The sequence below is a fragment of the Rhizophagus irregularis genome, chromosome 26 (genome assembly GCF_026210795.1).
Source record: "Rhizophagus irregularis chromosome 26, complete sequence".
In the NCBI taxonomy this organism is placed as follows: Eukaryota; Fungi; Glomeromycota; class Glomeromycetes; order Glomerales; family Glomeraceae; genus Rhizophagus; species Rhizophagus irregularis.
This window is the reverse complement of record NC_089454.1, coordinates 2,035,274-2,049,281: the sequence shown is the minus strand read 5'-3', so window position 1 is coordinate 2,049,281 and position 14,008 is coordinate 2,035,274. Positions and strand designations below refer to the sequence as shown.

Genomic DNA, 14,008 nt, shown 5'->3' with positions numbered 1-14,008 from the left:
AGATGTGCGCAGATTGCACATAAAATTTTGGTCATGTGCAGAGTTTTAGCAACGCATATTCACCCATATTGAGTTTCAAACACTGTTCGTATCATGTGAAATTATGTGCCCTTCAAAAACCGCGTAATTAATTCTGACTTCATTATCATTACTAAATAATGAGAATAATTTTAATAAAGAGAGATTTTTTTTAATTAAGCTAAATTCTTACCCGAGTTAAAACTTTGGAACAGAAACATTAAACGTACGGCTTCAACTCTATCGCGAATTTATGTGTACTTTGTACCTCTTATATCATCACTTTCATGTATTTGACAATTCCAACTACCTTTCTAAAAAAAAATAAACTCTATCGCGAAAAATCCAAATATCATGGTCTTTATTGAAGTGCACGAAACCAGTAAACTTATATTTTAGCTTAGAGGTTCATGTAAATTCAATTTTAATATATATAGTGCTATGAAGCTTCTTCAAAAATAAAATCTTCGTTTCGTAGCCATTTATCTATAGTCTATACTTAAATAACTTACGCCCTTCAAACTTCATTTGTTTGCTAGAATTTTACAGCAAGTACCTAAAAAAAGGGGTTAGAGCAAGAGGTGGTGTAACATAGATTGGATCTCGATCAATCAATCAAACTATTGTAAGGAAAGTACATTCAGTGGACCTAACAAGTAACAACAGATAAATTCAAAGAAACTTTTAATAGCACTAGGAATTTTATTAGTTATCCTTCACAAAGGGAAGCATCACTTCCACGTTTCCACGAAGGAACTATCACTTCAATATATATATATATATATAGAGTACCACCAAAGCCAATTTTACATTTCTAACGAAGGAAAAGTACATACCTTGATAACATCATTACAAGAAATTTTGAGTGACTGGTGAGAATAAGTTTTGTAGAAGAAAAACATGAGATTATTTATATCTTTTTATAATCAACTTGTGATGTGCGCATATCAAGACGAGGAAAGGTATTTATTTACGCTAAAATTAATAATTTTATTACATAAATTGAAATTCCGCTTAATCAATTTATACGACCCCTTTGAATAGACGCGTCTTGATTGTACAACTAGTCATCAATTAGTTGATAATTAGATTTGCAAAATTGTGAATATTAATAGTTATGGGACATGAAGGACAGGAAGGGCACTTCGTTTCTGTAGTTGGGTACAGTTGAAATGTCTTGATTTCATAGGTAATTTAGTGAGAATGCTTCAAGTTGGAAAACCTCCGTAACGTCTGTTTGAACTCCTGAAGTGCTTGTTAAAGGTTCACTGGCCATAATAATGAATTGTAGAGAGAAAATGATTCCTTTAAGAATCGAATCCTCCTACGCTCACTTCCTACTTATATATTTCTTGAAGGTCGAAGCTGAAGCAAAAGAGTATTGCCCTAAATTAGTAATAATCCAGATCTTTGTTATCAATCTAACTTACCGATCTGTTTCATCCCTAATTGCCTTGTAAATTGACATACTAGAAATATTAAGTGATGCGAATTTTTTATTTGTAGTAAATACAAAGATTCCGTGATACATGAAGTAATATACACGATTATTATTTTTTCAAGCGATACGACTCTATCCTAAATATCTTACTCTGAGGAGACTTATCCTATCTTTTAATAACCTACTACAAACCCAACACCTTTTTACACCACTCCGCGTTTGATATTCAGCGTAGTCTGATGTTTAATGGAAATTATCCCCGGAGTGTACAGCAGCAAAAAAAAAAATTTTTTTTAAAAAAAAAAAATATTTCGTGATATAGAATTTTTTGAGGATATTTTTCTCTCCCTGTCAAATCTTTTAAATAAATGAAGGTAAACAAGGAATAACAAGTTGTTTAGTAATTTTAAATAATTAATGAATATAATAAATTAATTTTACATATTTTACTTGCTATCTTACTATAGATTTTCGTAAATTAAATGAAATTATCATTGCTAATTGACGAAGAATGAAGGAACAAATATTTACCTTTTAATATTTTTGTGTATTTACGCGCAAACACACTTCAAGTAAGTTTCTTACTAATTTATTGAATTTATTGCTTAAAATGTTGTGTAATATATGTTAACTTCATCAATCATCTTGTTAATAAGTATCAGCGAACAACAAATTGTATAATTTTTGAAATAGAATAGTGAAATCTGGGAATCTGGATCTTAGGGTACTAAGTTTACCATATATTAATATTCTGAAGAGGATATGATCCAACATTGGCTTGACGATGCTGGTGAAATATGAATATAAAAAATCATCATGAAATCTGCTGAACATCACACATCAATCTCTATTTATTTCTGGATTTTTGTTCAAGTTGTTCAAGTAAAGACCTTAGAATTCATCAGAGGTTCGCATTTCTTCTGTAGCAAGACTGATTAATATATGTTTTGTCCGCTATTATTATCCATCACTAGATTGATAGAGAACTGTAGGGCTAATACAGTTCTTTATGCACAAAATCAGTAATAACTTTCAAAAACAGCGTGGTCTTACTATGATAGCCTTTCAGACGATATAATCATAAGAGGCATCATGTTGTTTCCATAATTTTGTTCGCATTTTTGTTCACATCAAATACCGGTTATCCATTTGATAACTTCATATCTATTGTATAACGGTAACAGCTTCACAAATTCTCTCTAAATATATAACAATGGTATCGACAGAATTTAACAAGGTTTTTAACTGACGAATGAAGGACATGAAGGATATGGACAACATTGGTTGATATGGTGAGTTACATTCTTAGTAATATAGTAGTAGTAAATAGAGTGCTATATAAAAATATATTTAAAATATATAAAAAAGGGACTTAGGTTTATAATCTTCTAAATTCAACAGCAGCTTAATCTCCAATTTTGTTATCAGCTAATCTTATCTAAAGATTGCTTATCGGCGTTTTCAAAATGGGGGAAACTCTGATTACCGAGCGATTACCGAACGATTACGATTACGATTACTGGACGATTACAGGGATTACAGGTCAAAACCGGACATCATCAATCACCAATGGCCAATGCACCTTACAATGCGTTTACAAGATATATGTAAATATTAAAATTTGAACTGGTAAATTAGTAACATTCTTACCATAGTGGGATTAATGAAGTTTCGTAATAATTCCGACGATCAAATATGAATTTACAATATGCGTGTAATATTTATTTTCTATGATTTTTCGAGAAAATATATTTATCCTTTTAAGGAATTATCTCTTCAAATTTTAGTTAGTTTATTAACTCAATAATCATTAAGAAACAATTAGTAATCCAACATCATAAGCCCAGATTCTTCTTAAAGTCGATTTAAATTACTTAATACAGTTAGTTTCATTTAAAAATAATTTTATATAATAAAATAAATCTTAGTTTGAAAGGTATCATTCGGATCTCTCCGTAAAGTTTACTTTTTTTGGTTAAATTTAAAAGATTACTAAAAATTCATGATTATGATATTAAAAAACGTGGCAATATATTCAATTACGATGGCTTTTTAATTTTTCTCACGAATTTCTAATTTTTGCTTTATAAATAAGAGATTTTTTTTGAAGAATTTTTCATTGTTTAAAAAAAAAAATATTCATTTCCATTATATTATATTATTTTGTCCGATGGAAAAATTCTATAATAATAGATCTTCATTTATTTATCAATTTTTATTTAATTCATTTTATATATCATAAAAAGAAAAAAAAAATCGTTTGTATCGTTTAATACCTTTTGTAGTTCTGTAAATAAAAATTTTTATTGTTTCCTTTTTTTTCTTGTTTTACTTATTTTATTATATTCATTTTAAAAATCTTTTTCTATTTAATTATACGGAATATATATATATAATAAATATATATATATTTTGTATTGTAAAATATACTATATATATCATATTGTTTTGTTCTTACCTTTCTTAACTTTATTTTTCGCTGTGAACTTCTGATCAAATCATTTGAATATTATCATTTGAATATTATATCATCATCATCATTATATAATCAAATCATTGGTTTTTAGTGTGAGATAATTTCCGATAATACGTAATACTTAATGACTTAATGAATGGAATAATAGAATAACGTCACAAACGTCACAGCCAAGTAAACTTATAAAAATCCGATTCTTTTATCCAATTTTTTTTTTTCAATTTCTTTTTTTTTAAAAACTTTTAAAATCAATTTATTTTTAAATCAAAAAATATACTTTTTTTTTTACCTCGTACTTGAAAATATTACACTTCTCTTTTTTATTTATTTATAAGAGTACAAAAAAACGAGAACGAAAAAATTTAACAAGTTTCAAAAATGGCAACATCAACATCATCAAGTTCGGTACTTGGAGATAAACATGATAATTTATCAACTACTTTCGCTGATGAACCCAAACCGATCAAAGATACATTAATTGATCCAACCAAAGAACTTTGTGGTGATAAAGAAGATCAACAACATGTTAAATTTGGTACGTTACCGACTATAGAAAAAAAAGAGAAAAAAGTTAAAAGACGTAGAACACCTTATGCTTGGGATGATAAATTAAGACCTGTATTTGATGATGATGATAAAAAAAAGGCGGATAAGAATGTGAAATAATGAGTCAAATTTTTTTTTGAAAAGGAGATTTGGTTTTTTTTACAATAATATTTTTTTTTTTTCATTATTATTCTTTTTTTAGATAGATAATGTATAGAAATATATGGTTGATTACTATTTTAAGGATATTTGATATATTTGATAGTTTTTTTTTCTAGTTCTATATTAGGAAGTTTTTTTTCTTCTTTCTTTTTTGTAAATTTTTTTTTTTTGATCCGATCTATCCGATCTTTTAATATATACATAACATATTTACTATATAATTTTTTTATTTTTATTTTTTTCCTTTACAATGTATATACATATATAATATATTTATTATATAAATATTAAATATTATTAACTATTAAATATGGGAAATTTCTGTTTATATTGTTATTTGTTAAAATTACATAATTCTTTGACACCATTTTAACGCGATGATCATACACAATGATGCTTGATATATTTGATATAAGAAGTAATTATTAATTTCATTTAATTCGCATTTATGTGTTTGCCTAAAAACATTCACAAATATTAATTACTACCCTCAAAATAACAAAATAAAAATTTAAATAAAGTCTTTTTATCTTTCCCTCCTCTTACTTCTTAACCCCTCAAAAAATTTATCCACCCCAATCTGTCATCATAAAAACAGGATAAAAATCCTGAAAAGAAAATAAAAAATAAAATAAAAATAAAAAATATTATTTTACAAGTACTATAATAAGATTCTATTTTAAAAAAAAAAGAAATTATTTTTGGTTATAAAAAAAAATGAAGTAAAAAAAGGGGGAGGGGGGATGTCACATTGTCACTATCATGTCAGTCGGAAATTTCGTGAATAATTATTTATATACATAATTACAAATATTACAAATATTTACACTGAAATATATTTTTTTTTAGGGGTTTTTTTTCCTTTTTTTTTTTTTTTTATCAAAAATAAAAAAACATATCAAGTAATAAAAATAAAAAGAATAAAAGGGGTTAGGGGTATTTCTACTTTTAATTTAGAAAAATATCAATGTGAAAATCTTTTTCAAGAATGTAACTAAAGAAATTCTTTAAATGGAAAAAAATAATTTATGTACTGTATGTAATGTAATGCAAGTTAAATTCGAAAAACTTTTTCAAATAAAAATCTCAATAAAATATTATTCGAAAATCTTTTTTTTAAAAATAAAAAAAAAAAAAAAACTTTATTTCATTCATTCTTAAAAAAAAGAATATTCCTTTTTTCATAAATTCTACAAAAAAAAATTCCTCTTTTTTACTATTAAACTTCTATTCAAAATTCTTTCTATTTTTTTTTTAAAAAAACAGGTTTTTATTATTTGACAAAAAAGATGAGATTTTTTTAAAAAAAATATTCTTTTTTTTCGGGTGAAATTTCGGAATTACAACACATACAATTTTTTTCATTACACGAACACAAATATATTTTTATTTTTATTTTTATTTTATTTTATTTTATTTTTTTATGAAACTTAATAAAACCTTTATTAGATTTAATTGGGGAATTGGGGATTGGTTGAATTTTTTCGGATTTTCGTCAACTGATCAAACAATCTTTTTTTCTTTTTTTTAGAAAAAAAAAAAGTATTGTTTTAAAAAAAAAAAAAAACTTGAAATTTAAAAAACTATTTCTTCTATTTTTTTAGATAAATCATTTTTTTTTCATCATCAATAATCAGTTGATCATTTTTTATTGTTTTAAATTTTTTTTTTTACACAAAAGTATCAAAAGTATCACGAACCATTTTTTTATTATGACATGTGCAATTTAATGTATATTACAATATAAAACATACATTTTTTTTTATACATTAAATAAAATTATTAATTATGTACATGAAAAAAAAAAATGCCAAAACAAATAAATGAACCTTAACAGTTATTTAAAAAAAATGATTTTTACCCGATTTTAACGAACAAAAAAAAAATGTTCTTAAAAAATGGGTATTCCCGCCCCAATGTTCAATCCCAAATTGTTCACAAACTCTAATAAATGAATTAAATGATAATTAATTAAAAACAAGAATAAAAAAATTATTTTATTTTTAAAATGCTTAATTTTTTTTTTTTGTACTTAAAAAAATAATATTATTGTAATAATAATAATTATTCTTTGAAAAATAATTTAAAATATACAAACGAAATAATAAATATTATATGCGATAAATAATTCGAATGAATAATAATAATAATTAAACCGATCGAAAAAGAAAATCGAAATAAAATGTAAATACCATTGTTCCTTTTTTTTTGCCATTTGCCAATTTCTTTTTTAAATAACCCAAAAAAAAAATATGAACGATTTTGATAAAAAAGAAAAAATGATTACAATAAATATTTTATTAACATAAAAAGAAATGAAAAAACGTTTTTTTTTTAAAAAAAAAGAAATATTTGATTTGATTAGACAAAGAGGTCATTAATAATTTTCTTGAGAAATAAGGAAAAGTGGAAGTTGGTTTTAATTAAGAGGAAATGATTAAAATAAAGAACGAATCAGAATTGAAAGGTTGTAATGAATATATCGACAAGTTTGGGTTCTATTGGATATTATTAATTTAAATTGTAGTATGAAAAAAAAAAATATAAACCGAAAAATTTTCGGATGTACAACCGATATTTTTCGTAATTTTTTAATTCCTTTTGCTACATTCTTAAATTTTTTAGCCATAAATCCAGACTTGATCGATTCATTCCTTCCTATACAATTAAACTTTCATAAATAAAGTTCCCTAACCACTTCAAATATTAATTTTTAAAAACACGTAAATTCTCTATGGAAAAAAAATTACACGAAAAGTTTTTAAAAAAAAAATCCATAATAAATATTTGAAAAAATTAAAAAGAAAAATGTAAAAGAAAAAAAAATTATACTACGAAAAAATAATCACAGAATTGAACAATGTACTTTTTTTTCCCTCCAAAAAGAGTATGTATACGATATATATTCCCTTTCAAATACAATTAAAGGTAATGATTTTTTTCGAGGGGAGGTTTTTTCACCATTTTTGCCACCAATTTTTTCCATCCTTAAAGTTCTCAATCACATTTAAAAGAAAAAGAAGAAAAAAACAAAAAAATATCCCTAAAATAATTAAATATACTCAAAAATCTTATTATATAAATATTTTATTAATAATTTTTTTTTTATTTAATAAATATATGATTAAAATATTTTTCATTCTATCGAATTAAGGAATACCTCAATCGAAGAAGTCAAAATGTATTGAATAATAAAAAGGTTAAGTAAATGTATATAAAATTTTTTTTTTTTTGTTTTTTTTCTGGTTGGTTTTTTTTTTGTTTAAAGAGTATTAATATTATAGGGTTTCGTTTCAATTTCCTTGTTCTCGGTTAATTTCGCGCTCAACGGACGGCGAAGCCAAATATGAACGAAAAAAATGGCAAAGGGAAGTATTAATATAATAAAAAAAACTTGACAAACCTCAGGAAAAAAAAAGAATCCACCAAAAATTTTTTATATATGTATAATATATACAAACACCTCTCCAAACTATCCAACATTTTTTAGCAAATGAAGTTTTTTATGAAAGAATTGGAAAAATATTTATAAGTTCCTTCAAAGACTAGTATGTGAAAGTTAAGGTGTAAAGGATAATTAGAGATGAGAATAAATAAGATTTTAAAAGGATAAAAAGTTTTTATTTTTTGGTTTTTTTTTAAAAAAAAAAGAAAGAAAATGAGCGAGGTAAAATAAATAAGTCTATAAAATTTTGATTTTAAAAAGAACGAAATAATGTGAGGGAACTTTTTAATTTCCCATATCCTAACAAAAGAGCGTGTTTGTTCTTTCTTACACATATAGGTCATCAAACGTAAAGGTTTTTTTTTTCGATGGAATATTTACCGTATAATATACTTTTTTCACTTTGATTACTTTGATTGAAAGGACTGATAATTAATGATTAATTACTAACATTTCCCAAATATAATAAACATAATTGATGATTATAGGAAGCTGAGTGAGACGGTTGGACTTTTGTTTGTTTAAGAAGGAGATAATGAAAACTATACACATTAAGGTGAAAAGATCAAAAAAAAAGAAAAAATTCGCGCGTGGGGAAAGTGATGAAAAAAAAGAAATAAAGGGAAAGGGGAGATGAGGTTTTAAATTATGTGAAATAAACAAGTGAAAAAAAAATATATACATAATTTCTTCCCCACACACATCGTCTCAACAACTATATGTTTGATTGCAAAAAAAAGTAAATGTAATAATAAAGTAAGGAATAATAATGTAATAATATTAATAAATGTCCATCCCATTTACCAAAAAGAAATTTAATTTTTTTTTTTTACTGGAATATGTAATTGCGTAAATCAATATTGTGAACGCCATCTAGAACTTAGGCGCAAAGATGAACTGTTACGTAAAGGCTTTCCCAAAATTGCAGATGCGGAACTATTCTTCCTTGGTCTCCAGAGAGATACTCCGTTTTTTCCACGTGTACTATTACTTTTTTTCACTCCTACATCATCTCCTAATTGACTTGTAGGTCTTGGAGAAGCTGACCTCGGTAAACTTGGTAACGAAGGGGATCTCGCAAGAGAACTAAGGGGAATTGTCATTGAACGTCTTGCAGAAGGATGACGTTGAAGTTTTTGTTGTGATTCGGTTGAAACCATTTCATTTACTATTGGCGCATTACCATCTGATGCTATGGTAGGATCAATATTATTTGGATAATTATATGGTTCAGAGCTAGGTGCAGTATCTGGTAACGCACAGAATAGTAAACTAACTCGTTCTTGTTCAGTATTCCAATGTGGACAACATAGTCTATATTCAAGAGGAATATGTTGATCGTTCTTATCAATTATCTTTCCTCTTTTAACAAAACTTTCAAAGTATGGCCCATAACAAAAGCTACATTTTTTAGCGCCTGCAAGATAATCTTTTAGATGTTCTGTCGTATCCTCTAGAATTGGTATTTGTTTCCTAACGATAGCTCGTGCGGCTAATTCCATAAGTGTTGGAGGTGAATGTGTGATTTCATGTACGAATTCCGTTTTCAATGGACAACCATCTGTACGAAGTTTGCGTAGATATTGAAGCCTTCCCAATTCGGCAGGTAAAACGGTAATTGGATTATCGCGAACATCCAAATTGACAAGTGTTTTAATTTCTCCAATCTCTGGAGGTAATTCTACAATTTTATTACAATCAAGCAACAAAGTTCCAAGTTTCTTAAGAGATCCAATAGAAGATGGTATGTATGTCAACTGATTTTCTGATAATCTAAGATCAACGAGCTTATGTAAGAATCCAATTGTATCTGGAATATATTCTAATTTATTTTTGGACAGGTCGAGTTTTGTTAAATTTTTCATATATCCAATCTCTGCCGGTATTTCTGTCAACTCATTACAGCATCTAATTAAAAAAAATACATAAATTATTTTGTTAATATATCTTTATTTCAAACATTCCCTCATCCCCCCAAAAATACTTACATTTGTAGACAATTCGTAATATATAGAAAACAGATATTTTTACTTAATTTTACTAGCCCAAGAGAACAAAGCCCGATATTTTTTAAGTTAGGTAATTCACTAAATAATATATGACTTAGTTCGCTATTTTCATCTATTAATTCATCAGTTACCCCATGAAAACACGAACGGTCATCACCATTATGAGAATGTAATATCGCCCATGATAATTCTTCGTCAGGTTTATCTGATTCCGTTACAGGTTCGGGATAAATAACATCAGTAGCTGTCGTTACTATCGATGCCGTTTCTCCACTTGGTGGAATCAGAGTAAGATGATTAGATACATTCTGTAAATGATTATTAAGTTCATAAAGGTCATTCAAAAGTGAATCTGGAGTATCTGAGGTTGGATGTACATTAGGTCTTATCGTTGAAGGGGTAAGACCCGTCGTTATTCGTCGTCTATTATTAGATTTAGAGGAAACGTAACCAAAAGGTAGACGAGCTTGTTCTTTTGTAAGTTGTCCACCCATTTTATTAAAATTATTGTGTTTAAAATATAAAAATGTAACTAATTAAAAAGGTCTGTGAAATTTTTTTTTCCTTTTTTTTTAAAAAAAAAAAGTTTCTAAATTCACGAATCCTTTTTTTTTTAACGAATAAAAAGGTAAAGGAGCTTGGCTCTACTAATTGTTGAGTGTGTGATTATTTAAAATAATTTTATTTATTTGGGATTTCTTTGTAGTTATAAATATACACTTTGAAACAATCTGCGATAAATGATACTTATTATAGAATTATTATTATATCTATCTTTGTTTATTGTTTAAAGTCCTTTTTTGTAGTGGTTTCGTTTCTTTCGTTATTTGTTTTGTATAAAGAAACAGGAACAAACAAGTGTGCTTTGAATGTAAGAATGCAAATGAACAGATGTGGCTGGTATTTTAACAAGTGTTTGGTATTAAAATTAACTGTTGCTCTTTGCAGGGCTGTTGAACGAAAAGATTATTTATATTAACAAAGGAAACCAAAATAATTATTATATGCTTTCAGGAGCGAAAAGAAGCATTATAGTTTCAAGAACAAACCAAAAAAACGGTGTCTGGGACGTTTGTGGGTTTGATAAAATAGGAAAGCGTAATGAGATAAAATTAAAAATGGAAAGGGATTTTATGATGGAATGTTGAAAGTATTTGCTTGCTTTTCGATGTTCAACAACAAAAGCACCAAAATTATTTTTTGATAAGGAGGATTAAGCTCGAAAGCGAAAAAAAAAAAAAAATTTTTTTTACGTTTTAGCAAACAGAAATTTTTAAAGAAGAAAAAAAAGGGAAAAGGGGAGGGGTTTACTAATAAGTTGTAGAAATGGGGTTTAGTAACATAAATTCCACATTTGGTTAACTGTTTTTATAACAAGGATTATTTATTACCTATAATTTAAATAGTTTTATATTGAAAATGACTGGTGGATTTACTATAAATTGCATTATTTTCGTGTAATGGTACATGATTATTTGTTTGCTACACATTGAATGAGTATTTTTTAATGATATTTAATAAAAAAAATCACTGGTCCTCTTCATATCATTTTTATGTAAATGGCTCTTCGTTGTTTATAACAATACTATTTTAGCCGAAAAATTATATCAACAAAAATAATTTTTGTTACACTTTTATGATAAAATTATTTGGGGATCAAAAAAATTCCCCATCAACCCTTATATTATGTTACATTGTTCTTAAATTTCTTTATTTATTATTCTTTATGTAAGTTGGTTTATTTAGTTTAGTGTGTTTTTGCATATGAGAATGCAGAGTCGATCATTTATAATACGGATTATACGGGGCAAAACAGGGGTCTTTATTAAAGGAGATTATTGGTCAATGTCAGTTATATTATTTTATTAAATTGTTTCATAGTTATTTTTTTAGTTTTATTTTCTTTAATAATTTTTTATTTTAGCATCAACCTGCATTTTTTTATTATAATTATAATTTAATCAAATTTAACTAATTTCTTAATATTTAAATTGGCTAAATTTGCCTGAAAATTTATTAAAATGCTTTAATATTGTAAATATTTAAAATTCTATTTTTTTAATATCTTTTTTTTTTATAAACTTATTTTTATATTAATTCATTTTTACTTTATTTTCAATTATTTATTTTTCTTGCAAATAATATTAAATTATTTATTATTTAATTAAAAATAGCAAATACAATTATTCAAATAATTTAGAATTGTTATTTAAATACAAATAATAATAATAAAATAAAATTCATATATTTCAAAATAGAAACTTTATATTTATAATATACATTGAAAAAAATAATTATTACATTGTAATTTATTAAAATTTTTTTATATAAATATTATATATAATAGTAATTTTTTAATTTTTTTTTTACACAACTTTTAATAATTCAATACCTATATTAAATTACAGTCAACCCTTGTTATAACGAACTCTAGGTTCCAGATCTCAACTTCGCTATAAGGCTATAGTGAAGATTTTAAGAGATTTGATTGGTTAATTCGTTATAGCAAGGAAAAATTTATTATAGTTGTCTGAAAAATTCACTATATCAAGAATTCATTATATTAAGGTTTAACTGTATTTAAAAAAAAAGAAAAAAAAATATTACTTTAAATATTTTATAGAAATACTACAAAAACCCAGAAATTCAAATAATAATCTTTTAAAAATCAATTCAATATTATTTAAATATTTTTTTTTTTTTTTTTATTAAAATATATAAAAAAGAAAAAATACAAAGTAAATTTCTATTAACTACTCTAATATAATTAAATTACAAATCACTTATTATATATATAGTACTCTACATGTATACTATTGAGTAATCATTTGATTCTATAAGTAGACTTCATTTAAAATGAGTTATTTTAGCCTATCAACCCTATTTTTTACATTTAATGATTAGAGGATCCACTTATTTAAATATTAAAATAATGATATTTTAATATTATTATAATTTTAATATTATTATACAATTCTTAAAATAAATATAATATTATTATAATATTTTAAAATAATATCTTTTTTTTATCTTAATAAAATAATATTGAAACTCTTTCCACCAATCACATGAAGCATTTTTTTACGAATTTTCAGCATAATATTTTTTGTTAAAAAATATTGAAAATATGGGTTCTTCTGCTAATAATGACAACTATATTATTAATAAAGAAAAGGCAGAATACCTTATAGATAGTTTTTTACGAAAAGATTTTATTTATATATTTAAAACGACTTTGAAAAAATACTACTTTACTAGTAAAACTGATATATCTTAAGCTTTAAAAGAGTTGAAACTCTTAATATACAGTCATATAAAAAATCTTTATAATACTTATTTGGACAAGTTTCAGAACCTTAAGTTAGAACTATATAATTTTTTACACTTCATTTAGTTTTTTCTCACCTACAAAAATATTTTTGAGTGTATTCAGTTTAAATTACTTGATAAGTATATAAGAACTAAATCACATAACTTAAAGAAAAAAATACAACCAACTAATAACACTTCAGTAGTATTCTGCACAAATCGATTCATGACGTAGTGTGACTGATTCTCCCTGAATAATAAAAATGTATTTTGCGAATAATTTTTGATTTAGCGGTCCAATTTTAACAATCTTTTTTTTTATTTTGATCAGGGCAATGAGACTTATCGATTAAAAAAAGATCATCAAAATTGAATCACTAGATTCTAAGATAATAATTTTTGGAGGTTAAATCAATTCTGAATCAAGTCTGAATCAAATTGAATTTCAGAGAAGAAATTTGATTCGTGTGGAACACTACACTTTAGTCATACAAGAAATTCAACCAATACAATCAGAAATTTTTGAAAAGCTAAAACACTAATTACCAGTTATACTACGTACCTGTAATATAAAATAAATCTCTTAATGTACAAGTCCAGCC

General features: G+C 25.2%; 2 protein-coding genes across 2 annotated transcripts; one reads left to right on the top strand and one right to left on the bottom strand.

Annotated features, from left to right (window-relative positions):
* Positions 1-3,577: 3,577 nt before the first annotated feature.
* On the top strand, positions 3,578-4,957 carry OCT59_017644 (uncharacterized protein). Its single transcript, XM_066137625.1, has one exon. The coding sequence runs from the start codon at positions 4,314-4,316 to the stop codon at positions 4,599-4,601; it is 288 nt and encodes a 95-aa protein (XP_066004184.1). The 5' UTR covers positions 3,578-4,313; the 3' UTR covers positions 4,602-4,957.
* A 3,962-nt stretch (positions 4,958-8,919) lies between these two features.
* Positions 8,920-10,591, bottom strand: OCT59_017643 (uncharacterized protein; the record flags this gene model as incomplete). The annotated part of the gene is made up of 2 exons (XM_025314592.2): positions 8,920-9,996; positions 10,077-10,591. The coding sequence occupies 2 exons, from the start codon at positions 10,589-10,591 to the stop codon at positions 8,943-8,945; spliced, it is 1,569 nt and encodes a 522-aa protein (XP_025184768.1). The 3' UTR covers positions 8,920-8,942.
* Positions 10,592-14,008: the final 3,417 nt, after the last annotated feature.

Excerpts from the sequence above, each read along its gene's own strand:
- OCT59_017644 (XM_066137625.1), top strand. The coding sequence starts at position 4,314 with ATGGCAACATCAACATCATCAAGTTCGGTACTTGGAGATAAACATGAT.